The sequence below is a fragment of the Myripristis murdjan genome, chromosome 20 (assembly GCF_902150065.1).
Source record: "Myripristis murdjan chromosome 20, fMyrMur1.1, whole genome shotgun sequence".
In the NCBI taxonomy this organism is placed as follows: domain Eukaryota; kingdom Metazoa; phylum Chordata; class Actinopteri; order Holocentriformes; family Holocentridae; genus Myripristis; species Myripristis murdjan.
The window spans coordinates 13,755,003-13,780,816 of NC_043999.1; the positions used below are offsets into that span (position 1 = coordinate 13,755,003).

Consider the following 25,814-nt stretch of genomic DNA (forward strand, 5'->3'; position numbering starts at 1 on the left):
TTACAACCTAGCACAGTTTATATTTCAAGAAACTGACGCATTAAGATGCTCTATTTTTGTTGGCTGGAATCAGAGTAAGGAGGTATATATTTCTGATACATTAAAACATATATATCTACATCTATATATGTTTATTTTAATTAATTGCATAGACTAAAATAGTGACCAAATGTGATTTTTTTTTTCAAGCATTTTGACAGTGAAAACTTTGTGTGGGTGATGTAAGTTTCCAGACTATGAGCAATATGCAGTGAGACCTGTTCAACAAGAAATGCAGCATGGCAACAGCAGAGACAATGAAGCACAAATACACACAAAGATCATGATTTGGTTTTTTTTCTCCCACGTTTTAATTCTTTGAAAGTAACATCATGTAATTATTGGACAGTTTGGTGTCGGAGTCCGACTCTTTACACATTCACACAGCAAATACACAGCACTGCACAGCTGGAAACGATCATAAAACAAAAGAAAGAACCACAAAGCGTTCACATCAAAACACTGGCAATAAATAGACTGATCTTATTAAATTTATCTTTAATACTCTTCTGTACAAATGGACTATGAATGACAATTACATCAACTGAAGTCTTCAGGGAAGACCCGACACGGCTACAGACAGAAATCATGTAAACAGAGCAAGAAAAACAGGGCGAAGAGTTCTCTCTTTCATACATACATAATCACACACACATACACACACGCACACACGCACACACACACACCCTCAGAGTGATGACCACGCAGAGGATCCAGAGTAAACCTATGTGAGGCAACAAATAATCATGAATACAGTACATCTTGCTCTTTTCCCTCCACATGGAATTGCACAGACACACACACTCGCACATACACACTCACAAGGGGGCACGGTGGAGCACAGGATTTGGGAATATCAGGTGGTGGAATGTGATTCTGCAGTGGAGGGGGTCAGAGATGAGAGTGGAAAGGTGAGCGGTGGAAGTCTATTCCTCCAAGGTGCGGAAGGAGTTCTGCATGTCCTCCAACAGCTGGGCGTACTCGGCCTTGATCTTCGCCTCTCCGTCCTTCACCGGGTCCTGTAGCAGCACACAGGCAGAGTCAAAGAACATTAAATTTTAACTTTGAGTTTCTTCTTGTCATAATTTTCAGATTCACTATATTGTGGCAAAAGACGATTTAAAAAAGCTCAAATAATCTTTAAAATCTAAGAGATGATGTCTCGAGCACACAGATATGGGGTGACAAAACCTCAGTCAAGAGTCAACCGAGGACTCTGAGGAAGCCACCGTGTGTCGCAACAGTCCAGGATTTCGTTGCACCTGCAAAGTTTTGTAAGTCCATGTCTGTGAGCTCGAGATATCATATCTTACGTGATCCACAGTCTCTTTTCTGAGAGGCACCAGGTAACCGGCTCGTCAGCTCAAACACACTCCCATCTCTTTAATCCATAACGAATACGTAAATACTACCAAGCCAATGCACTTAGAGAATTCAAACTGCATTTTGTGAGAAAAAAAGAAAAATAAAGATAACATATTATATGTAGATAAGATGAAATTGAAAACATTTACATTAAATTACATCTTCTGTCTTAACCCATAAACTTAAAAAAAAAAAAAAAAAAAAAAAGTCCCAGAAGACGCCTGTGGGCTATTGCACAAGACAGGATTAGAAAGTTAGTCAGGTAACTGTGGAAAACTTTATTCTATGGCCTGGAGATAGTGAGTTGAATCTGTCAAACTCAACTTGAATGTTAAATTTAGGAATCTGATCTTTCTTCTGATAAAGCTGTCTTTTTGTAGGTGTACATACTATGAGCTTTTTTTCCCAGTAAGTTTAGGGATAGGATTCAAACATCTATGATTACTCATAATAAACAACATTTCAGAAGTTTTTTTCAGGTTTGTGAAGATGTGTGGCTAATTTGCAAATCCATCTTTATGGGATACGCCTGGAAATATTCACAGGTGTACACACACACACACACACACACACCTTAAACTTCATAGAGCTGATCCTGTAGAGGATTTCTCCCAGGTGCTCCCTGATCATGGCCCAGGTGATTTTGCTGTCGCTCTGAGCTGTGGTCTCTACTGCGTGCCGTGCCATGTCATAGAAGGCTATCATGTTGGACAAAATGCCAACCGTCTTGTAGAAGGGGCAGAATCTGAGGAAAGACACGATGAGAAGTCAGAGTCATAAGGTCTGTTGACCTGATGATCAACTCACTGATCCATTTTTTTAAAAAATCATGCAGTCTTTTTTTGAGATATTCACACAATAACTAGCTCTTCATCCCGACCATTGTCTTCCACTGTTGCCCTGTAAGCAGCTCCACTTGACAATCTGAACCTTGCTAAGAGACAACTTGGCTGTAAGAGTTCAGTGTTTCACCTTGACTTTGTCCTTTCTGTCACCATATTTCCAGCATTAGCCCAGAGACAGTAGCTGTGTGTGTTACCTGTCATAGGGTGTGTAACCGTTCTGCTGTAGGAAGTCATCCTTGATCAGCTTTGCAACCTCCAAGGTGATCTTATCCGTTTCTGCCAGCGATGCCTGTTAAAGACAATCAGGTGTGAGGCTGCATTAGGACACATCAATGTCATCATCAACAACATATATGATTACATGCTTTATTTATTTATTTATTTTAAATCAATGTATTTTAATAATGTGTAAACGTAATCATCTTAAGTTTTATTACTGTGCAAATAACCCTTTAATAAAGCTTTTTCCTTTGTGGAAACTGTGAAACCCAGTAATAATCAGAGGCGCTGCCGAAGCACGTGCTCATGACTATTTCCATGCATGAATTACCAAAGAGTTTATAACTTTGTAATGAGTGTACATACACATGCCCAGTATGGCTGGGTGATACACTGACTTTATCTCAACACAGTGAGAGTTAGTTACAATCTGGGATGTTGGATACTGTAATATGGCTTGTTTCAGTGTTGTATCTATCTGTTGTATCTATCCTGGTGATTTTATTAACTTATTGGACTGTTTCAGCTGTCCTATTATTTGCTTCTATTTAACCCTATAAAGCCATCAATTCTGTTTTTCGTTTTCAGTTTAATCAATACTTGACCAAAATACTGTTGTATACGTTTGAACACTTCCCCTGTTCACCATGGTCCATACCATTGGCACTTCAAGTACATATCATATATCATACACCAGAAAGGTCGTGTAATAACATATTTTTTGATTTTTTTTTCTTTATATATATTTTGTTATAGGACTAAATAAAGGGTTCAATTTAAAAAAAAAATATGAATTTTCTGCCAATTCTTTCATAGTTCAGGCTTTATAGGGTTAATTGGTTATCATATCCACATTACTCTTGATGGTTCAATCAGAAATCACTTGTGTGCAAATATCATATGAAAGCACCAAGACTATTCCCTGCAATATCGTGAGAAGTATTTGCTCAAAAGATACGGTGATATTTAATTTTTTCCATATCGCCAAGCCCAAACGCCCAGGTCAGGGATCTAGTTCAAAAGATGAAGCTCGGATAGTCGAGCAGTCAAACCACTGGTCCTGAGGTGAGAAATGATGTCAAATGACCTTTCCGACGAGCTGCACGATCTCTGCCAGGTCCTCCTCCTCCTGCAGGATCTCCTTGGCTTTGGTGCGCAGGGGCACAAACTCTGGGAAGTGCTTGTCATAGTACTCATCCAGAGCACGAGTGTACTTGCTGTAGCTGATCAACCAGTTCACAGAGGGGAAGTGCTTCCTCTGAGCCAGCTTCTTATCGAGACCCCAGAACACCTGAGGGAAGAAAGGAAAGGGGAGATAATCATTTTAAGAACTCGGCACCCTCGGCAACCACAGCAGATCTGTTTAATAAGGAGGCCATGTGATCTGAATATGTGTTTTACCTGTACAATACCAAGGGTGGCTGAAGTGACCGGGTCAGAGAAGTCACCACCAGGGGGCGACACACTGCAAGAAACACAAAACATTTTAACATCATCTGAACTATGTTGTTTTGCTATAATCCACTAAAAGACAGGGAGCGTAATGCCTCGCTCTAGTGATCAAAAGTTATACTCACGCTCCCACAATACTGACGCTGCCCTCTCTCTCAGGGTTGCCCAGACACTTCACCCTTCCAGCACGCTCATAGAAGGAGGCGAGACGGGCACCAAGGTAGGCAGGATAACCACTGTCTGAGGAGTGAGGGCACACAATATGCATGTTTGATTCATGCCCTCTACTAATTTATTAAGTGAGGTTAGAGGACTGAATACTGCATTGTCATACTGGCTTTTCCTATCACATAAAAAAAAAAAAAAAGGTTCTAGCTCCATCTTGTGGTGGATTCAAGCATCAAAGAGTAAAAAATACAGATGGCAGCTTGAGTCTGCAGGTCATTTTTCACCTGGAAGAGTGAAAAGAGCTTGTTATGGCTTCTGGGGAGGGCTCTGCTCACAATAGTGGAATTGAGTATGACTTTAATTATGAGTAACATTGAAATTTAACCTTAGACTCTCAGTGTTATTCCTTTCAATGAACTTCCCAAACAAAAAATTACAGCTTAGATTCGAGGATATATATTTTCACAATGACAGGAGTTTTACTTTGTTTAGGTAGAGAATGCTCAATAAAAAGACATGGTTAATAGAGAATGATGCTGTCAAAACATGAAGTATAATTGCACAAAGGTATAAAGGAGTGAACTGTCCAATACTTAACCTGCATTTGACTCTTAATTTCCCAAACATCGTGATGACAACACCATGGGCAAAAGTGTTTTTCCTCATGACTAAACTCTTTGCTTTGGGAAAAGTGAGTCTGCCTTAGCCTCCAGCAGGCTGCGTGCTTACCAGCGGGCATCTCAGCCAGACGGCCAGAAATCTCCCTGAGAGCTTCAGCCCAACGGGAGGTGGAGTCGGCCATCATGCTCACATTGTATCCCATGTCTCTGAAGTACTCAGACAGCGTGATTCCTGAGAAGACGTACTAAATTAGTGCACATAATTCAAGCAAATGATGGGAGTGAATTTACAAGCAATCACAAGAAGAGAGCAAATGAGTCTTTTTTTTAAGCAAATATGGCGATTGTTTTCACTGTGAGATTTATTATGCTCCATTGTTCTGTGATTGACTGGGCTCTGAGAACTGATTACATAAAGACAGTTTTATTTTCCAAGCTTAATAAGTGATTGATGTGTATGTTCCAGAGTATTTAGTGAGCCGTGTGACTTGTTGGCATGTACCTGTGTAGATGGAGGCTTCTCTGGCAGCCACGGGCATGTTGGAGGTGTTCGCTACCAGCGCGGTTCTCTTCATGATGCTCTCCGTTTTCCCGTCCACCTCCATGGTCAGCTGTTGGCCAGACACACCGTCCGTCATCCCAAAAAACCAAACAAAGTCGGGACATTCTCAGGTCGTAGCACCAACATTATTTCCACCCACCTCAGGGAAGTCTCGCAGTACTTCTGACATCTCGTTTCCACGCTCCCCGCAGCCTACGTAGATGATCACGTCGCTGTTGGAGTATTTGGAAAGGGACTGGGAGATGACAGTCTTCCCGCAGCCAAAGGCTCCTGGAATGGCTGTGGTTCCTCCTTGCACACAACTTCAGACAAAGTAAAGGAGACAGAGAGGAAAATGGACAGCTTAGAGGAAAAATAAAGATTACTGATTCGAAGATTACTGGGTTCAGTGACACTGCCAAGGACAGGGAACAGTTGAGAAGAACGCCACATATTATTTAAGTGGAGAACATTTGTAGTGACTCTATGCAGCCAGCACAATAAAAACGCATTGAGTGAAATGTTCAAAGGGACGGATCAGACACTCACGGAAAGAGGGCGTCCAGTACTCTCTGTCCAGTCAACAGTGGGTGATTGGCAGGCAGTTTTTCTGTGACGGGCCTCACTTGTCTGACAGGCCACACCTGCACCATGGTGAACTTCTCCTTCACCCCCTCAAATTCCAGCTCCATCACCACATCCTGACACAACGACAGACACGGTCAACGCACGGCAACATGTGACAGTCACTTCAAAAACCAAAGATGTGACAGAAGGTAGGAACTACAGGAATTAAAATATTCACAGCCTTTTTAAGACGCATTTTAACTCAATTTTGGACAAACCATCTATTTCTTATTCAAATAGGCACTGCAGATAAATATTAGGGAAAATACTATATATTTATTCCAGCGCAAAGGTATGTTTTAAGTAAGAACATGGCAAGATATTAGCTAGACCACTCTACAGGTACAAGCATAGCATGTAATAATGATTTTAAGACAAAAGGTGTTCAAGGCCTAAGATTTATAAAAATGATTGTCAGACATTTTAAGGCCTTTTAAGGACCTGCAGACACCCTGTAAGAGGAACTCACACTGATGTCGTAGTTTCCAGGTGGGGCTACGTAGGTTACGGTGCCTCTGTTTCGTGGAGGCAGCATGATCTTATGCTTGATGAGGGAATTCTCAAACACAAGCCCATAGATGTCTCCCCCTGTGATGTGACTGCCAGCCTAAGAGACACAGAAAGTGGAGCAGACAAATCAAATTAACTGAATGATTTGAGCACTTATTGGGAAAGTTTGGGTGTGGAAACTGTACACAGACACACACCCGCAGGCTTTTACTGGGAGAAAATTCCCATTTGAGGTCTCGGTTGAGGGCTCCAATGTTGACACCTCGGGGGATGTAGATGCTTTGTGTTAGGTCATTGATGTCCTTTAGGGGGCGCTGGATACCATCAAAAATGGACCCCATGATTCCAGGGCCCAGCTCAACAGAGAGAGGCTTCCCTGTACGCAGCACAGGATCTCCCACAGATACACCAGCTGAGGTCCAGCTCAGGAAAAGAGTTTAAATGGGAGTCTGGGAATGTTTCCAGTATGAGTCTTTACATATGCACCAGACTGGCAAATGAATGAAATGAAATGTGCAATGAATTACAAGCAAACAAGTGTGAAAATAAAAAGGTGCACTTAAAGAAGTAAAGCTGCCAACAAAACATTATCTGCTCTCTTTTGTGTCATTTTAGCTCCCCAAATAAATTCATAACCATACTCCGGCCCAAATTGGGAGCTATGAGACCAAGCGAAGTCAAAGAATGACCGTATGTCACTTCAAAATCACATTGCCCAAAAGGATACACGTCTCCTCGTAGACCTGGATGGTGGCCATGTCTCCCTCCAACCTGATAATCTCTCCCACCAGCTCGCTGTGGCCCACACGCACCAGCTCGTACATGGCTGCTCCCGCCATGGCTGTGGCTGTCACCACTGGAGGAGAGAGGAGAGAAAAAAATATCTAGGTAAACACCCACACTAAAAAACACATGGATAAAACTGACTCACAACTGACTCAAACGGCTCCAACTATATGAACAGGGAAACCGAGATAAAGTATTTCATTTCTCATCTGCTGTGCGTGCATGTTGTTCAGCAGCATCCATGACGATAACAATAGGCTTATTGGTTGAGGCTAATAGTCATGGTGTGTTTGCACAAGCGCATGTGTGTGTCTGTTCAATAGTAACCTGGTCCGGAGACTCCATGAACGTATCCAAACTGGCTCTCCCTCTCTTCATCCCGGATCTTGGGCAGCTTGGACATGTCCATCGTTGCAGGCTTGGTCTGACTGGAGGGAGAAGACAAGACGAGTGTTGTAATGAAGACACTAACAGAATGGCAAGAGAGAGGAGGATGTTGCTTTCCCCAGTGAGTCAGTTTGCTGCAATGGTAAAACCTTGTCAGCAATGGGCTTTGAACAACATAACCGCTTGATCTATTTTAATCATTGATGACTTTATTAATGAGCTATAAAACCACTGTGGCTAAAAGTGCATTGATTACTGTTTTAACAGTTCACTTCATCTGAAACCACACAGTTACTGTCCTGGCTGATGACTGGGCGAGTAATGACTGGGTGATTATGGGCACACTGAACCCTGACTAGGATTTATTGACATGGTTGTGTGATAGTTCACAACAGAGAGAGGCAGGAAGTGTGGGAAGAGAGAGTGGGGAATGACATGTGACACGGTGGCAGGCGGGATTTGAACTCAGCTAATTTGAACCAGCACCAGTTCAATGATCATACTGTTGTAATAGCTTCCTATGTTGCATGAGAGCATATTTCATTATCTAATGGGGTAAGTCATTTTCTACATTGTAAGTGTACATGATATGGCTTCTCCAAAGAGCATTACCCCAATTTTTACCCCACAGGGATCGTCACCTTAGGAAGTGTCACCTTATTTTAATGTGACTGTGCTACATGAATTTCCTCAACATAAACACAGAACAGAAAAATCATTTAACATGGAGAACTCATTGTAAGAATCTTTTTATGAACATCACAATCAGTTGATGAATGAACAAATTTTTGACTGTCCACTAGTTAGTGTGTCAGCCATTTTGATGTAGTGTCCAAAGCTTCGTTCAGTCGTGGCTCATACAGTTTCAACTATATGGGAAGACAAAGACCATATTGTAACTAATGAATGAGTGAACGAATGAGCCATTTCGGGCACATCAGCCTTTGTATATCTGTGCTGGTATCTCAGCAGAGGTAAAGTAGCAATCTGCCAATCCACTGTAAGCATGCAAACCTCCAGGCAAATACAGCAAGATCACGAATTCACATTTCTCAGCATCATGCAGACTGAACTGGGACGCTCCCTCTGTCCTCCCTCCCTCCTCCCGTCTTAGCTGCGCACTCCAGGGCCAGTAGTAGAGTCGGCGTGACGCACCAAGCTAACATTAGAGGGGAATCCCACACCAGCAGCACTGACTGTGCAGTATATATACTGTCAAGGTATTTCTCGGTCTTCTTGACGCATACACACATATTGCATACTCCTTTTCCCTTCAAGAACCATTTTTTTTCTCCCACTGCTGTATTTTTTATATAAAAAGGATTTCAGTTTGTATTTTGCTGTAATATATTTATATCACATATCCTCTAGCTGGCTATATTATCCTGCACACTTAGGATTCATGCAGCAGCAGCAGGAACACAGTCTGCCAGCAGACATGACACACTTCCATCCCCACAAGCAGCCACTCTGCAGGCCTCGGAGAGCAGCTTCCTCATGCAAGACCTGCATCAGCCACAGATCCAGGCTTTACACACTTATTTATTATGGTTAACGTCACACATCATTCATTCTTATCTTATTCATTCTTAAAGCCATATGCATGCACCAACACTATACCCTTATGCCCTTTTTTTGTCCTTCTCACTGATTTACACATCTTCCTGTTTACGCTAGGCTGCTTATCCCATCTGTCGAGGAATAAAGCAGCTCCATCAATAGGCCTCTGCAGGAACTGCAACCGAGATCCCTAAAAAGCAGCATTAGCAGCTTCAACTCCAGCACAGAGACCAAACAGGCCTAAGTTAGCCTAACTTCCCCTTACTGCCAGCTGTTCATAGGTGTGTCTTTTATTTAAAGGACAAACAGTAGAGACTCTAAGAAATATGTGTACCATGAATACTCACAAGCAGCCACATTACAGTAATGTTCATCATGCAGATTGTCAATCACTGTTCTTATAACTACATATTGTGGTGATGCATTAAGGGTGCTTTTAACCCCGTCTGAAAACAACGTTTCACTAATGAGACAATAAAGATTTGAACTTAATTTTAGTGCTACACACCAACACTGACTGAGTTTAGTCCAACAACTTCCCCATGCTTGGGGTGGGCCTTATGAACTGCCCTGCCCTTCTTCACTCAACAACAATCAAAGGGGTTGATGCAATTTTGTAATGGTGATTTCAAAGATCAGCATACAGTGGACAGATAGGAAACCTTGATTAGGCCTATTGTTCCCATGATGAGTTTATTTCAGAGCACAGACCACTGGCTACCTGCTTTTTTAATGCTAACCCGCAAAAACAAAACCAAAAAAATCAATTGATCATTTAGTTAATCATTCCCAGTTGAAAGACCAACAGGCAAGCATGCTGGTGAACAATGTACATGACACTGGATCATATGATCTTGGCACATGACTGCTTGGCTGCGCGCTATGGGGCTGTTTAAGGAAGTGGAAAACTCGAGTGGGGCAAAACTGGGAAGTACTGACTATGACTGTGTCTAGTAACACTGGAAAAACTCAGCTAAAACCCAGTATTTAACAGAAATAACCGGCCTTGAGGCACACACAAGGTCGTGTCATGTTTCTTTATCCTGACACTGACCTAAGGAAAGCTGTTAGTTTGCTGAATATTGCAGCCACGGTTTCAAATGGGCTCTAAATGTGAAAATCAAAGTGAAAGTGACAGTAACTTTCATCTGATTTCTTATACTCAGACTCATTAAACAATCCACATTCAAACTACCTTAAGTAAATCCTGTATATTGTAAGACAAAAATTTGCTGCTGACATCGAATAATGTTGGCCTTTGCTTTTCTATCCGCATGAATAAGAGATTTAAATCAGCGTTGCACGTACTTACGTCTGATCATGTCAAAACGTTGCTCAGTTAAAAAAAAAAAGAAAAAAGAAAAAGAAAAAAAGTGACATGCATGTGTGACATCCATGCACAACAACCCTGACACATGGATGTTAATTGCACACACTGTGCAAACGCAGCAATCTGATCACATGATCCTCCAAAACCAAAGGAAATAAATTCATACAATCAGGTAGAAGGTGGAAAAGAAATGACCTGATATAGCAGGTATTAAATGACTACGGCTCTCAGGCATCCCTTCCCCCTGAGAATTAAATGTCTGTACATGACATTCAGCTAGAGATTAATGTTTGACGTTCACGCTTACTCGAAATTGTATCGTTATTGTATAATGACACAGCAGGCACGGGCTACAATCTGGCCAATTAGATACATCAATCATACGATTTTCACACAGCTCTACTTTAATTTGTTAAAAAAAATTATGTAACACTGGCTGTCTCTAAAGATTATTCTGCATTTTTAAAAAAACGATGCAGGCAAGCAAGATTGGTCTTGGCCTGGCAGCAAAACGCTGGTTCTGCCATTTTGGCGCAATATGGAGAATTATTTCATAATAAGCATACACTAAAGTCAGAGAAATATGGTATAAATCGTGCAGTAACACAAATAAATGTAAAGGTTACCTTCTGTGTGTGAATCTGCGGTTAAGTGTCTTGCCTCGAGAGAAATGAGAGGTGCTGCGATGCGTGACAGCAGACGGTGATCAGCTGACTTCATTCACTCGCTGCTCGGTTTTACTGCTGTGTCGCTGCAACCGCCTCCATTTTGGATCTGCGCGTAGCTGCTGCAAAGATTTTACCTCAGCTCTGAGATAATCCGCTCCGCAGCTTTATTCGTCTGCAACCAGTTTCGCTTTGCCCTCCTCTTTTCTCTTCACTGACACCGACTACACAGTGACACTGTCCATATTATTTAGCACCGTGATAAATCTGACTTCTGCACATGTACTTTGTTGTCCAGTGTAGTTATTTTGAAACTGTTTCAAGTCGAGGATCCTCACATATGATTGTTACTTGGACCAATGACCATATTTAATGCTTTTGTCGTAAAGAACCATATCTGTGAATAATTTTGCTCTTAGATATGCCCTTATAAAACAATTGTAGGCTAAGTAAAAAAAGAAAGAGTGACTCCTCTAACCAAACAGCCCATTTGTGGTCTCTAAAGGAATAAAATCTTTAAAATGAAATAATAGAAAAATTAATTTACTACTCATTATTTCTGGGGACCTCCAGTAAACCGACGTTGGCCCCCCAGAGGCCCATGAACTTCAAGGAGCCTACCTCATCATATGGTGAATATCTTTGCACTGACGTTTGAGCCAAAATGGCGATGCTGTCACGAACTGTTTTGCTCAGTGATTTACTCCTTATAAGCCATGGAAGTATCATATGGATAGGGATATACACTAGATGAAAACCCCATTGTTAAAAAAAACGACTGTTATTATTATTTATTGATCCCTCTAATTAAAATGACGTGTGTGTAGGATTTTCATGCATCTCAATGAAGAGTTTTAGCATTTTGCTCTCCTGAGAATGTTGTATAACGCAAAACACACAAACACCCCCACACACTCTCTCTCTTTTTATTTATGTATTTATTATTGTTTAAATTTTTCATAAATTTGAAGTGAGTCCCACAGAGTGCATGCAGCGGTGCGGTGCGCATGCGCACGCGCGGGTCAGGGTTGACAGCAGTGCACACAGTCGTGGAAGGAGTGCGGCGGCTAAGCTAACTGCAACCATCGTAACTAGCTACATGTGGAGGGTAAAACGGGAGGTAACCCCGACCCTAACTCTTTCAAAATCCCCCCTTTTGGCCCAAACCAACTCTACACTTCAACCCAGTCGAAACTAAGGAATAACAGTGGTTTACAATGAAAGGGTGAGTATGAGCATTTAGAGACATGATTGAGTAGCTAGCACGAGTTAAAGTTTTTCATGTCTTTTTTTTTCAACAGTGGGAGGCGGGGAGGAGACGGCGAGGCTAGCTAGCTAGCTAAGCTATTTTCATTCTGTTGTACACATGCTGGGCAAAACTGCTCACGACAGCAGGGTGGCTGAACCAGTTTCGAGTCGGACTCTCTTGTGAAGTCAAGCTGTTCGCTGTTTAGTCGGCAAACAGGCTAAGCTAACTAGCCATCACTGCTGAGGCGAAGAGCTGCCTAGTTAGCAAAGCCAGTTAACCTACTTACTTTAGCGCAGCCAACTAGCTAAAACTATGCACCTCGGCGCACGTATTTGCCTGTCTCCAAATTGACAGCAGCGTCACTGAGCACCAGTCCCTGCTAATTAGCTGATTTGGGGAGCCAGTAGCCAGGTGAGCAGTTTGCCAGCCACCCAGCGCAGGTCTGGTCTCGTTTGTCGTTATTTCCTACGTCAACTCCAGAGTTGTGTCAGCATGCTCCCTGTAACCTGAGATATCACACTAACGCTCTCGAGCTGGCATGCCCACTCGCCTTAAGGAGCAATTTGGATAACTTGTTGAATTTCAGGTAAAATGGCAACTTTAACTGTGATTGTGATGAAACATTAATTCTAGGAAAATGTTAATGATGTGGGGTTCACATGTTGACTGATGCTGGCAAGTCCCATGTTGTTGCTGTCACTGCTGGTATATCCTAATGAACAACACACGTGACCACCAGCTGTTGTGTCGGGTTTTGCTTGTGGAGTCTCCCTATAAATACCACTGTGAACTTATCAGCCAGGCTAAGAGGGTTGTGTTAGTGCTCCTTATCCAGAAACAAGTGTACAGCTTGACAGAGTGACATACAGGTAATAAAAAAAAAAATGCAAAGTATAACAGGTGCATATTATTAACTCTTATTCCAAGAAGCAAGAATAATTTGCCACACCTGTTTGTGCCATGTTGTATTTATCTTGTAGGTGGATTGTGCCGGCACTGGTAAATGCAATGTAGCATCAAACTTGTGGGGAAAGGGTGCCGCTGTCTGTGTATTTAAGTGGAAGGTTTAGGAAAGCAACCCATCCTTGTCAAACTTACCTGTCAAGTAAACGGGTTCATTTGTGCATTTTTTAAAGTCAATTCATCCTGACTGTATATTGCAGGTTATCTTTTGCCAGCTGTTTGACCGATTTGCTCTTGTTCCAGTAGCCGGATCGAGCTTGGGGATGTTACGCCCCACAACATTAAGCAGCTGAAACGCCTGAACCAGGTCATCTTCCCTGTCAGCTATAACGACAAGTTCTACAAAGATGTACTGGAAGTGGGAGAACTTGCCAAGCTAGGTGAGAGAGACATCAATCATCACTTACTATTAGGAAAACCCAAACAAACATTTAGCCGTTTGTTTACTTGCAATCATGATAGCTGGAAATTAGAACGAGGGGCAGAATAGAAAGCATCTCCACTAGCAGGATTCAGTGCAAAATTAAGAGGACCCTGCACTTTTAGATGTTGGGATCTAAGCACTTGTCAATTTCTGGGTAAAAACATATATTTTTATATTTGTGAGGTGATTACATTCTATCAAACACATATTTTTCCGGATATTGTTGACATATCATGTTATCCAAGTAGACACTCAACTCCCTAATATCTGATGTTGAAATCTAGCTGTAGACCTAATCCTAATTGGAAAGCAAAGCACACCTTTCACGTCACTGCATCTCACAATCTAGCAGTAATTATTTTTTAGTTTCTTAAAAAGTAAGGACAAACTATGGAATCTGTTTTTTTTTTCATCGGTGATCGTTCAGCTTTGGCTCTTCCTTGTTTTGTAGCATACTTCAATGACATTGCAGTCGGGGCTGTGTGCTGCAGAGTGGACCACTCCCAGAACCAGAAGAGACTGTACATCATGACACTCGGCTGTCTAGCACCCTACCGCAGACTAGGAATCGGTATGCGCCTCTGCACCCCTAGAAGACTAAACATACCCCACACTGGATTACACTTCATTTTATGCTTGTTTTTGTACTCAAAACCTCACCTCTGTCTCATTCCAGGTACAAAGATGCTGAATCATGTGCTAAACATCTGTGAGAAGGATGGCACTTTTGACAACATTTACCTGTGAGTCTAATCCTGTAGTGGTAGAGAGTATATGTGAAGGACATTTGGCTGATTTTTATGGAATAAATGCATGAGTCAGTTCAGTCAGGTATATTCAGAGATTTTACCACCTCCAGCTGTGCTAATACTAACTACAGGTTGTTGTTTTTGTCCTTCTCCCCACAGTCACGTGCAGATCAGCAATGAGTCGGCCATTGACTTTTACCAGAAGTTTGGCTTTGAGATCATTGAAACAAAAAAGAATTACTACAAGAGGATAGAGCCTGCAGATGCCCATGTGCTGCAGAAGAGTCTGCGCAGCCCATGTGCACCCCCCACCGGAGAGCTTCAGAAGGCAGAGTAGGGGCACAGCTTTTGGGAAGAACACAGCTGTGCCCGCCTCCACAGAAACAGAACTGTGACAAATGCCCCAGGGTCGACACATTCAACACTTTCTTCAAAGGACGTTAAAAAAAGAGAAAACAAATTTACAAAAGTACAAAAATGGCTGCATTTATTTTGCAAAGGGGTCCCCTTAATTTTGCATATTTTATTGCCCCCTTTCCTCATTCAGATAATTGACAATGACACAAAGCTCAGACTCCAAAAGTGCTCCTATTTGACAAAGCTGCCAACTTCAGACAGTTTTAGACTCGGTGGAGGGGGAGGGGGGTGGTTTTTGCAAATCATACTGTTTGTGTTTGAGTTGTTTTTATGCGGTTATAAAGCTAACGGGGACATATCTTTACTGTTTTAGCAAAAGAAAACAGTTTATTTTGAAGCGGGAAAGTCTTTTGACACACTGAGTCCCAGCTGGTAACCATGGAGTGATGCTTCGAGTTGTCATGGTGACATGTGGAACACTCACAACTCCATTTCCTGACCACCTGAACCCTGGGACCTATGGGAAGCGTTTGACCAGTCGGTCTGTCATGTCCAGGGGGAAAAGCAGAAAATCTGCCCCCACGGTATGGGCGTAAGGAAGGTTGAACAGTTTTGAGGTGGTCACTGCTCATAAAATCTGAACAGTTTTGTTTTTCATCCTGTTAATTTAATTCCCCTTCAACTGTTTCTGTTTTTTTACATTGAGATGGCGAATGGTTCAGAGGTTCTCCTGGGTTTGGTACGAAGGCAGCAGATGTTAAAAAATCAGTTTATCAGATGGGTAGAGATGAGAGAACTCGGCAAAATAACATTGTGTAGAATAATGTGTTTTTGAGAAGGACACACACCACAATGTCCAGTGAAGTAACCGAATAGCCGACATGTTAGCAGGTTGATGGTGTGAATCACAATTTGCGTTATTAGCAGTTCTTTAGAGGGTGTGTCTGTCTCTAAACACATAGACGTACCTTGTTTAACATGGCATCCTGAGTGCCCACCTAGTAGGAATCCAGTCTCATCAAACTTCCTGCCAAAGTCAGCTTCTGTCATTACGTAGATCTTAACTAGATTTTGAAGATTGCCTGATAGCTTGGAGGTTTGTTTAGCATGGTCTCTCTCACACACAGTATGCGACCCAGGGGAAGCTCTGATCTTCTGCATGCTAGGAGAGTTGTGTCCTCTCCACTGTAGTATAAGCATGTTTTTCCTTTCTTTGAAGAATTTTATCTTTTCTGGAGCTCTATATTGTAAGACTTTTTAACCTCTAAATAAAGGAATTACTATTTGCATTATTTGGTATTGCTTGTCTCATGTCCATGCTGTGACACTGTGGGTTTATTGACACTAAACATGATTGATCATTACATATACATGTTGCAGAAAGGATGTGCACACATCTGTAGGTGCATACAATGAAATTTATCCCTAATGTGCTTAACACGTGTTGATTGGCTCATATGTCCGACATCTGAAATGCTATTGGCTGTCACCATCAGAGCAGTCCCCTTTCTGCTCTGGTTTAGATTGTAACTACTAGATTGTTTTGAGATGAGTTGAGTTGAAAGCTTTGCCAGCTAGCCCCCCAGACTAAAAGTTCTCGCAGGGACAAGGTCTCTAAAATGCTGAGGCTACAGGTCAGTGGAAACTTGCACCTTTTACAAGCCTTTTAGCCCCAGAGACGCGAAAGAAGGATCAGCCATTGCTTTGTTTGGGTAATCATGTCGGTAACCGTAAGCTAAGCTAGCTATTAGCGAGTTAGCTAAAAGAAAGCTAGCTAGCTGCCCAGGTTGCTTGGTTTATGCTAGTTAGTTGAGTGACGGGGTAACTGTGTTAACATCGTTTACTGTCCGCGATTATCTCAGCTTAAGATACAGCCTTTAATTTTGTACGAGTCTTTAATCATGCTGTTGTAATTGTGGAAAATGTCGGAGGAGGTTATTGAGTTTAGGTTAGCTGTGTTAGCTAGGTTAATCTGCATCAGTTTGTTAGCAGCTAGTAGAAGCTCAACGTAGCCTTGCAAGGTTAGTATTCCCTGATTCCCTGATGGTTGTTTCTGCTGATGTATTAATGGCAGCGCAGAGAGGAGATTGCAACGCATTGGATGTAAGTGCATTACTTGGCGTTTAATTGTTGTCTGGTGTCATGTAGAGTTCATGTTTTGGTTTGGAGGCTGATGCTTGTGTTTTGATTTCAGGATGGGCAGGGAGGGGATTTGAGGAGCTGGTAAATGTGGTGACTGGTATCTATCATACAGGCAACTGTTAGGACAGGATGCCAGAGATGACTGAAACTCAGACCCCTGGTCGTAAACCCAAGTAAGGATCTATCTACCTATCTTGTGGCTATTTTTTGTGCAAAGACATTTAATGCAATCACTTAAATAGTAACAGTAGAAAAAATGCTAATAATAATACCCTCTTTTTTTTATCTAGAAAGAAGAAAAATAAAGAATCTCACAATGCAGGTGAACTAATGTCTCTTGTCATCATCCTCCTGTGCAAACCGTACTATCTGATGAATGTTGGTTTATTGCCCCCGGTCATTTTAACCAGACTTAAAAGTTCCATCTCTGCTTTTAGTTGAGAGACACAGAAAAGAGAAGATCAATGCTGGGATTAACCGCATTGGCAATCTACTGCCATGCTCCCAGGCACTGAAACAGGTAGGAAGCGAGATCTCATACTGGCCTTCCTGGTCATCCTGTGGTCATGGCTAGATTTGTCTACATACATTCTAAGTAAGTGAGCTGCTGTGTGGCATCCTTTAATATCAACTTGTATCCCTATGTCTCTAGAGTAAGAATATGATCTTGGACCAGGCTTTTCGCTACATCACAGACCTGAAGAAGCAAAATGACACAATGCTTCTTGAGGGAGGCGATAAAGTGCAAGGTGAAATTTTAAAAAATTGTACATGAATGTGGAATTTGTGTTACATGCTGCCCTTGCATTTGCACACACTTGGAAGTTTTCTCTTGTTTTATTATACTTTGGATGTAAAAGTGTGATAATATTTGTGCTCTGTTTTGCACTGTACTGATGTCACTGCATTGTTCTCGGTGCAGCGGAGGAGATTCAGCGACTGCGGCGTCAACTAGAGGAGCTGAGGAAGGAGAGTGCTCACTACATTGAGCTCCTCAAAGCTCATGATATCAACTTCCTGGAAGATCCCACCATCCACTGGAAGGGCAAACAGCGCAGTGCAAAGGTGGCCAAGGTGACACCCACTCACCAACTTCCGAAGGGCATTATTGTCTACTCCAATGGGAATGTAATGTGCCCTGCTGGAAAGGAGACTAGTCCGGGGAAACAGCCTTCTGAAACGTTAGTTGTTCAGCCATCTCCTGAGGTCGCTACTAGGGTGAGGGTGAATGGAGCCCTGCTGCAGGTTAACACCTCTTCCCCTGCCCCTTCGCTTCTTCCTGGGGCAGCCATTACCCCCTCCCAGTCTACGCCAGGCCTGAGGGTTGTAGAACAGTGTGTGGTTGAAACTCCAGCTGTAGCCCCCACTCTGCCACCCTCTGTGTCCTACATCACGCTCCAGATCCCTGCTGTCACTACCGCCCTGCCCCAGCAACCTCTGCCTGCCACCCCAGCGCAAAGCCTGAATATAGCAGCCAGTCCAGCCTCACAGCTGTGCACTCAAAGCCCTGTTCAACCTATCTCCAGCCTTACCACCCTTCCCCAGAATATAACCACATCCAGACCAGTAATGTCAGAAGTTCACTCTTTGGTTACACAGGACACTGCCATCAGAACTGTGAGCTACACAACTATTCCTAACAATTCAGCCCTTCTTAGAGCTGGGGCAGCAGGCAGCACACAGACTACCTGGACAACACTGCAACTGGCAGGGAACACAGTGCAGCCTGTCTGCCAGAGTCTCTCCACCCCAGAGGTCACCAACACCAGCCAGGCTGTCCAGCAGTTGACTGTGTGTCCTATGGGCAACAAACCTTCCGTTCAGCCCATTCAGATACAGATGCAACCTCAGGTACCTGTGCAGCAGGCACCCATCACAGCCCACATTCAGGCGCAGCCCATTCAGAGGTCTCCCCAGCTACAGCCAGCCATCCTTACCCAGACACAGCCCCAGCCTGTTCTGGCCCCCCAGCCTCAGTGTGCTGTTCTCCCGCAGTCAGCTGTAGCGCCCCAGCCAGCTGTAGTGGCCCATCCTGCTGTGGTGTCACAGCCCCAGCCTCCTGTACTTCAACCAGCGTCAGTGGTTCCACATCCTTCAACTGCCCTTATCCCTCAGCCCCAGCGTCTCCCACAGCCAGCCCTAGTGCCCCAGCCACAGGCTACTGTGCTGCCACTGCTCCAGACCATGCAAGTACTGCAGGTCAATCCAACTGGGGCAGCAGCTTCTGGGGTTACTGCTCCACAGAACACCAACAATCCAAGCGTGGTCATCCTACAACAGGCCAATGCTTGCCCTGCCCAGACGGTGGTGAGGGAGGAACTAGCCAGTCAAACCCCATGTCAGCATATTGTAATCATTCAAGCACCCAATCAAACAGCACCTGCCCCTCAGAATCCTCAGGTTGGCATGGTGCCTGCTGTTGTGCCCACTGCAGTGCCTGCTGTACCCACTCAAATTGCCACAACCAGCTGTGCAACCTCTACCACTTGCTTACAGACTGTTGGAGGAAAGCAGCTGGTGCACATCCTACCACGTCCTGTTCAGCCCCAAATAAACCAGCCCCAGCAGGTCACCCAGGCTTCCTCAGCCCAGCCAGTTCCTCCAACCCCACAGACTATCACTGTGAATGGCCAGGTGTTTGCCCTACAGCCCATGAAGACTTCAGACAAATCTGGGCTTCAGGGTGCCCAGAGTACACTCCAACTGGTCCAGCCCACCACCACTGAGGAACCAACCACCAACGTGGCCCTCAACAGTCTGGGGGCCCTCAGCAGCCTCAACCAGAGCATCTCTCAGGGCCTTCCACTCACCATCTCTAGCCAAAACAGTGTTCAGCTTCCTGCTGCTCCATCTTCAGCAGTCCAGCAGAAACAGCAGCAGCAAGCTCCTACCCCTGTCACCGTTCCTGGAGCTGCACTCACCCTCCCTGTCCGGCAGCTACAGGTCCCAGTCAAAGTAGGGCCAGTGGTTAATGCCGCTAAGGCCTCAGGGAGGAGGCCTCGCACAGCTTTGATTTCTAAAAGAACAACACCCAAAAGGACCAAGCCACCTAAGAAGAAAGAACTCAAAGAGGCACGGACAGCTGTCACCATTGCAGCCAAGCCAGTGCCTGCTGCGGCAGAAAGTCAAACAGTTGAAGTGGCAGTATCTCAAGTTGTCCCGTCTTCAGGTGTAACAGTCACTGATATTCCTGTAGTTAGTGTTACAGCTGTTACAGCGACAACTTGTAGTGAGGTATCAACACAGAGCAAAACTGTAGGAAATAGTGACACTTCAACACAAGGCCCACTGAAAATGATCACCATTTGTAGTTCATCTGGTGTATCAACTGTATCCAGTAAATCCCTCTCACAGAACACAGCTTCTGTCAGTAGCACAGCCATTGTCCCTCAGAGCAAATCTATAGCTTGTGTTAGCACAACACAGAGCGAAATTATTTTCAGTCATGCTAGCACAAGTGTCAACGTAACTGAGGTCACAACTGTCAGTGTCACAGCAGTCAAGCCATCTGTCAGTGCAGCTGTGGCCATTGAGTGTAAACCAGCCTTAGTGACTGGCAACAACTCCATTGTAACCAAACCCACAGCTCCACAGGGGAAACAATCAGTCACCACTACAGCAGCTAGCATGACACAAACTAGATCAGCTGCCACCACTGCGAGTTCTAGACAGAGCAGGTCTGTGGTCAGTGGCGCAGGTGCCACTGAGAGTCAGTACACGTCCCCGAGTGAGTCTGTTGCCAGCTCTCCTCCAGTCTGCAATTCCAGTGTTACCAACAGTGCACCAGTGATTTCAGTCCAGGCTAGCCAACCAACAGTGTGTCAGTCCCATACATCTAATGCTCAGGGTTCTCAGCCTCGTCTGAAGCCTGAGTCACAGCCCACCACCTGCCCCTCTGTGTCAACTACTGCAATCTCATCCGCTGCCCCAACATTTTCCACGGCCTCTGTTACAGCTCCTGTAAGTTCAGAGTTCAGGAAAAGGGTCACTGTCAGTAAAACTGTGACACAGCCTGGCCTGAGCTTGTCCAACCCCTCCTCCTCTCATCCTGCTGAAGTCAAGCCACCCCACCATCCTGAAGGTGACAGGGAGGCCCAGAAAGAGGGACATCCCACAGCAGCAACAGGAAAAAATGGCATGGTATCTGCTGCTTCTGCTGAGACTTCCTCTAGAAAGGACTTTGCACTACCTCAGCAGGTATACACTAACCTAGATCATGAAACTATGGAGCATCCTATGACTTCAAGCAGACAGACAGATTCTCCCATGTCTGCGGGGGCTGGGGCAGGGAGAGGGTTCTCCGTGGCCTCCATGCTTCCCCAGGGCCACAATATCAGTGCCTCATCTGGCTCCTTCGGAACATTTTCATTCACTACTGAGCAGGCGGAGATGCTGGCCTTGGCCATGCTAGAACAGGATAGTCCTGGGAGGAGGAATGGAGGATGCCCTGGGGAGAACACTACTTCAAACCCAACCACAGCAGCTTGGGAGCCCCCCAAGACCCCACCAACCTCTACCAGCAAAGAAAGAGGCTCGGCTGGACAGCATGCAAAGGTAACCAAGCCCATGGATACAGCAGTAGTTAAACCGCCAACTCAGGTGTCTGTCAGAGGACAGGTTGGAGAGGGGGCTGTCAGTGGGCCCACCGGAGCCAGACATCCACAAAACATCTCATATTCCCAGTCTCAGTCCCTCCCCCAAGTCCAGTCTCAGAGCCAGCCCCAGAGCGGCACTGTGGCTAGCCTTAGTGTCAACAATCTGATCAGGCCCAGCTCCAGCCAGCAGCCTTATCCTGGGTCCCCCAGCCTGGCTGGCCAACAGGCCTCAGTTCCATCACCTGTGGGCACCTCAGCCCACATAGCCCAATCCTCTAACAACACTCTCCCACCCTGTTCAGGTTCAGCCCAGAATGAGTACACTCCCCTGAAGAGTGCTCTGATGAGGGTGCAGACTGTCAATTTGGGCGAGCGGCATGTAAAGAATGTTTCCAAGCGCCAGGCACAGGAGGAGGTGATGCTGTCCTCTGGTAAACGACCCAAGCCTTGCCCTCCATCAGCCACTGTGGGCCGTATGGAGGTAAAAGCACCAGACCACAGCCAAATGATGGTGGGCCAGCTGCCCCCCAGTTCTTCAGCCATCATGACTAGGATCAACCCTGAAGGCGGAGGCCCGCTTTTCTCCACAAACTCCTTCATGAGCACAGTTTTACGGCCCACTGATGGCCACTGCCCTCCTCAGGGACCCCCTGAGCAGAACCAGCCAGGGGTGCTTCATCTGCCCCAGGGTCACCCGCAGCATGCTGGCCAGCATCTTGGTGGGAACCCTTACATGAAACAACAGCAACAACAAGAGCAGCAGAGACACCATCTGTACCAATTGCAGCACCACTTGACACAGCCTGACCCTGCGCAGCTCCATTCTCTCCACCAGAGGGCACTGCAGCAGCAGCAGCAACAACAACAACAGCAGGACCAGCAGCATGCCCAGAAGAAGAGGGGACTGGTTAGAGGTAGTCAAACTGGTTCACCTGCTGGCCTGCAACAGAAACAGCATCACCTGGAAAAGTCTGGAGTTCAGCAGCAGCACCCACACCAACAGCAACAGACACAGCATCAACAGCATACACAGCAGCAGTCCCAACAGCATGCACAACAACAGCAACAACAGTCCCACCAACAGTCACAACAGCATCAACCACAGACTCAACACCAACAGTCTCATCCACAACAGCACCAACAGCAGACTCAGCTTCAACAGCAGCCCCAGACACAACATCAACATCAACAGCAGCAGCAGCAGCAGTTACAGCAGCAGCAGAGCTCGCACTCCAGGCACCAGCAGCACATACAGCAGCAGATCCAGCAACAACAGCAGCAGCACTTTCGACATCAGGACAAGAGCTGTGAGGCCCAAGCAGCAGGACCTAGAGGCCACCACGGCAGCCACCTGGCTCCGCAAGAGCACCTTAAGGTTGGTAGAGTATCATCTAACTGAGAATATGACATATATTCTGTTATATACATAACAGAATATGACAGGAAGAGTCCTTGACTACTGCCTTTGTTTTGATCATTGTGACATTTCGAGCATCTAGTATTACATTATTGATTATTTCAGCATAAGACTGGGGTTTTAATGTGGCGATAAAATTTTTTACATATTCTGTTTTGTCTTCCTTCAGCCTGGTCAGGACCATAATGCCATGCAAAGGTTGATGAACTCTCGGAATCTGGAGCAACAGCTCATCTCCCAGCCCAGCAACCCTGTGTCCCGGCCCTCTGACCTGGCCTGCGCTCCATCACGCCAGGAACGCCACCGTGTTTCCAACTACTCTGCTGAGGCACTCATTGGTAAAAGCTCCACAAGTGGTGAACAGCAGCAGCGTATGGGGCTTCATCTTCAGCCTGGCCGCGGAGGCACACAAGAACAGCCAGACCTCAGGGGTTACCTGGACACATCTAGAGGAAAGGCCAACATCGGACACAACCCCCAGAACCGGCTGCCTCAAGACCATCCTGGGTCTGCTGATGTTCAGCGGGTTTCAGAATGCCCCCCATTCAAGACCATGGGAGGAGGAGGAGGGCATCAACTGGGTGGCTTTGAGGCTCAGGTGTCACGGGGAGGAGAGATGACACCCAAGTCGGTGCCTCCCTCACAGAGAGGGCCTCAGGGGCAGCAGCAGGTGGGATTCAGGATGGGGGTAGGCCCTCCAGCTGATGGCAGGACACGTGGCGGGTACGGTGGAGCTCACCCTGGAACTCAGGGAGTACAGATAGGAGCCGGGCTGCCCCGAGAGCAGGAGGGTTGTCACCAGAGTTTCATGCAGAGCCTGCTCTCCCCCCATCTGCCCGAGCAGAGCAATCACCAGCGAACAGTGCAGTGCTGCCCCCCAGTTAGTATGGAGTATAGCTGTGTGCCTGGAAGCTCTTCAGGAGACATGCAGGCCAAGGCCTCTAGCCCCAGTGTGCCCCAGACACAGAAAACCATGCGGCTTGGGGAGGGTAACAAGGGCCACATTTCTCAGGTCAGTGGTAACATGCATGGAGGACCAGGCGTCCGAGCAAGTCTCCCCCATCCTCCAACCCCACAAAGCAGCTCTGAACCAGGCCGTTCCTCAGCCCCCTCTAGACCACCCACCGCTGTTAGCCAGCGTTCTCGCCACATTGCCCAGGAGAACCAGCCCTCCAAGCTTAGACCCGGTGACCGGCCCCGATCAGGTACCCTGAGACAAAGCAACCCCTTTGAGCCTGAGGGACACCTGTCTCTTCCCTCTGGAGGAGGGGTGCTGCTCAGCAGACCACAGTCTGGAGGAGAGGCTCGTCGCAGTATTGTTCGCTTTATGACAGACAGTGCTCAGGTTACCACTGACAACAACCTGGTGCCTGACCAGCATCTAGCCCAGAACTTTGGTTTCCCCTTTATTGCTGAGGGAGGGATGAACCCTCCGCCTCCCATCAATGCTAACTCCACATTTATCCCTCCAGTCAGCCAGCCCAGTGCTTCCCGTACCCCTGCCCTCCTGCCTGTGGAGCCCCAGAATACCTTACCCTCCTTCTATCCTTCTTATTCTCCAGCCGCCCATCCCAGCCTTCCCAGTGACATCCCCCTTCAATACTTTTCCAACCAGATGTTCACTAGCCCCAGTGCTGACAAGGGCAGCGCTGCCCCACTTAACAATCGCTTTGGCTCCATCCTTTCCCCTCCTCGCCCTGTGGGTTTTGGCCAGACCAGCTTCCCTTTGCTCCCAGATATGCCCCCTATGCCCATTGCCAACTCCTCTGGCATCACCCCACACCTGTCTAACTTTAGCCTCACCTCTCTGTTTCCAGAGATCGCCACAGCCATGCCAACTGATGGTTCAGCCATGCCCATGTCTCCCCTGCTATCTCTCTCAAACACCTCATCTGCCGACTCTGGCAAGCAGCCCAATCGGCCTGCTCACAACATCAGCCACATCCTGGGCCACGACGGCAGCTCTGCTGTGTGAAAAAAGGCCCTGCTGCATTTTGAATGCCATGTTCTGGATTGCTTCAAGCTTAATTTGTTTGAGACTTTGTGTTAATGTGCAGAAGTTCAGTTAATGGTAGAGAAGCACTTGATGTCTGATTGCTGAAAAGCGGACTAGGTTGAAAATATGTGGTTGACACACAGTGTCAGGTTGAGCTGGAGGTGTTTTTCATGGTTTATGTGTTTACACACACTTTCTATATTTTCCTTTGACATTTGATGTCTTAATTATAATTTGTAATATTTCTTAAATCTTTTGATTTAGGAGAAAGGGGAGGGCTGTCTTTGAAAGCCCTTCATTTGATATGTTGGTCAGACTATCTGATAGTAAAACAAAATCACGTTTAGGATTTGGATTTACTGTAACCTCGAAGAGAGGGACATTAAAAAGCTTCTGCACAGTACCCACAAAATGTAATTTACTAACTTATATCAGGTTGTGCTGTACAGAATCCATTTTTTTCAAGAACTATTTTGTAAATACTAATGTTTCATATGAAATTGTTAGAATATGTATCTATTTGTAAATACAAAGTTGATTAATAAAGTTTATAAGGAGACCTTTGTATTTGCTGTCAACTGGAGGTGTGTGTGGTATTGCTCATTGTCCACTAGGGGGCAGCTGAATTCTGGGGGGAAATCTTTTAAGAGTTCTTTCTCCAGCTGTGGGGGTTGTGCTACAAATCAAAAAAAGATAATAGGAGGAAAATCTGTACATTACAAATTAGTGGTTTGTCCAAAACCAGCTGAAATCCCAGCAACTATATATGCTACCATTATTCCAACAGGAGTGTTCATGTTGTATTTGT

The 25,814-nt window shown here is 45.3% G+C and overlaps 3 protein-coding genes across 4 annotated transcripts; 2 read left to right on the forward strand and 1 right to left on the reverse strand.

Moving 5' to 3' along the window:
• Positions 1-320: 320 nt before the first annotated feature.
• atp6v1ab (ATPase H+ transporting V1 subunit Ab) lies at positions 321-11,225 on the reverse strand. Its single transcript, XM_030079088.1, has 15 exons — positions 11,076-11,225; positions 7,500-7,600; positions 7,114-7,242; positions 6,584-6,798; positions 6,346-6,483; positions 5,799-5,950; positions 5,410-5,572; positions 5,211-5,319; positions 4,818-4,940; positions 4,046-4,160; positions 3,870-3,933; positions 3,556-3,759; positions 2,444-2,538; positions 1,978-2,149; positions 321-1,058 (listed from the first exon to the last, which is right to left on the reverse strand). Exons 2-15 carry the CDS (start codon positions 7,579-7,581, stop codon positions 966-968), a joined length of 1,854 nt encoding a protein of 617 aa, XP_029934948.1. The 5' UTR covers positions 7,582-7,600; positions 11,076-11,225; the 3' UTR covers positions 321-965.
• Positions 11,226-12,107: 882 nt separating this feature from the next.
• naa50 (N-alpha-acetyltransferase 50, NatE catalytic subunit) lies at positions 12,108-16,148 on the forward strand. Of its 2 annotated transcripts, none has more exons than XM_030079090.1 (5): positions 12,108-12,339; positions 13,573-13,706; positions 14,202-14,321; positions 14,427-14,493; positions 14,659-16,148. In XM_030079090.1, exons 1-5 carry the CDS (start codon positions 12,332-12,334, stop codon positions 14,834-14,836), a joined length of 507 nt encoding a protein of 168 aa, XP_029934950.1. In that variant the 5' UTR covers positions 12,108-12,331; the 3' UTR covers positions 14,837-16,148. The 2 variants fall into 2 exon arrangements, with proteins under 2 accessions (XP_029934950.1, XP_029934949.1); XM_030079089.1 differs by having other exon boundaries at positions 12,110-12,339; positions 13,570-13,706.
• Positions 16,149-16,360: 212 nt separating this feature from the next.
• On the forward strand, positions 16,361-25,584 carry usf3 (upstream transcription factor family member 3). The gene is made up of 8 exons (XM_030079167.1): positions 16,361-16,490; positions 17,051-17,171; positions 17,289-17,320; positions 17,436-17,518; positions 17,651-17,747; positions 17,921-20,305; positions 20,378-22,968; positions 23,180-25,584. Exons 2-8 carry the CDS (start codon positions 17,128-17,130, stop codon positions 24,983-24,985), a joined length of 7,038 nt encoding a protein of 2,345 aa, XP_029935027.1. The 5' UTR covers positions 16,361-16,490; positions 17,051-17,127; the 3' UTR covers positions 24,986-25,584.
• The last annotated feature ends 230 nt before the right edge of the window (positions 25,585-25,814 follow it).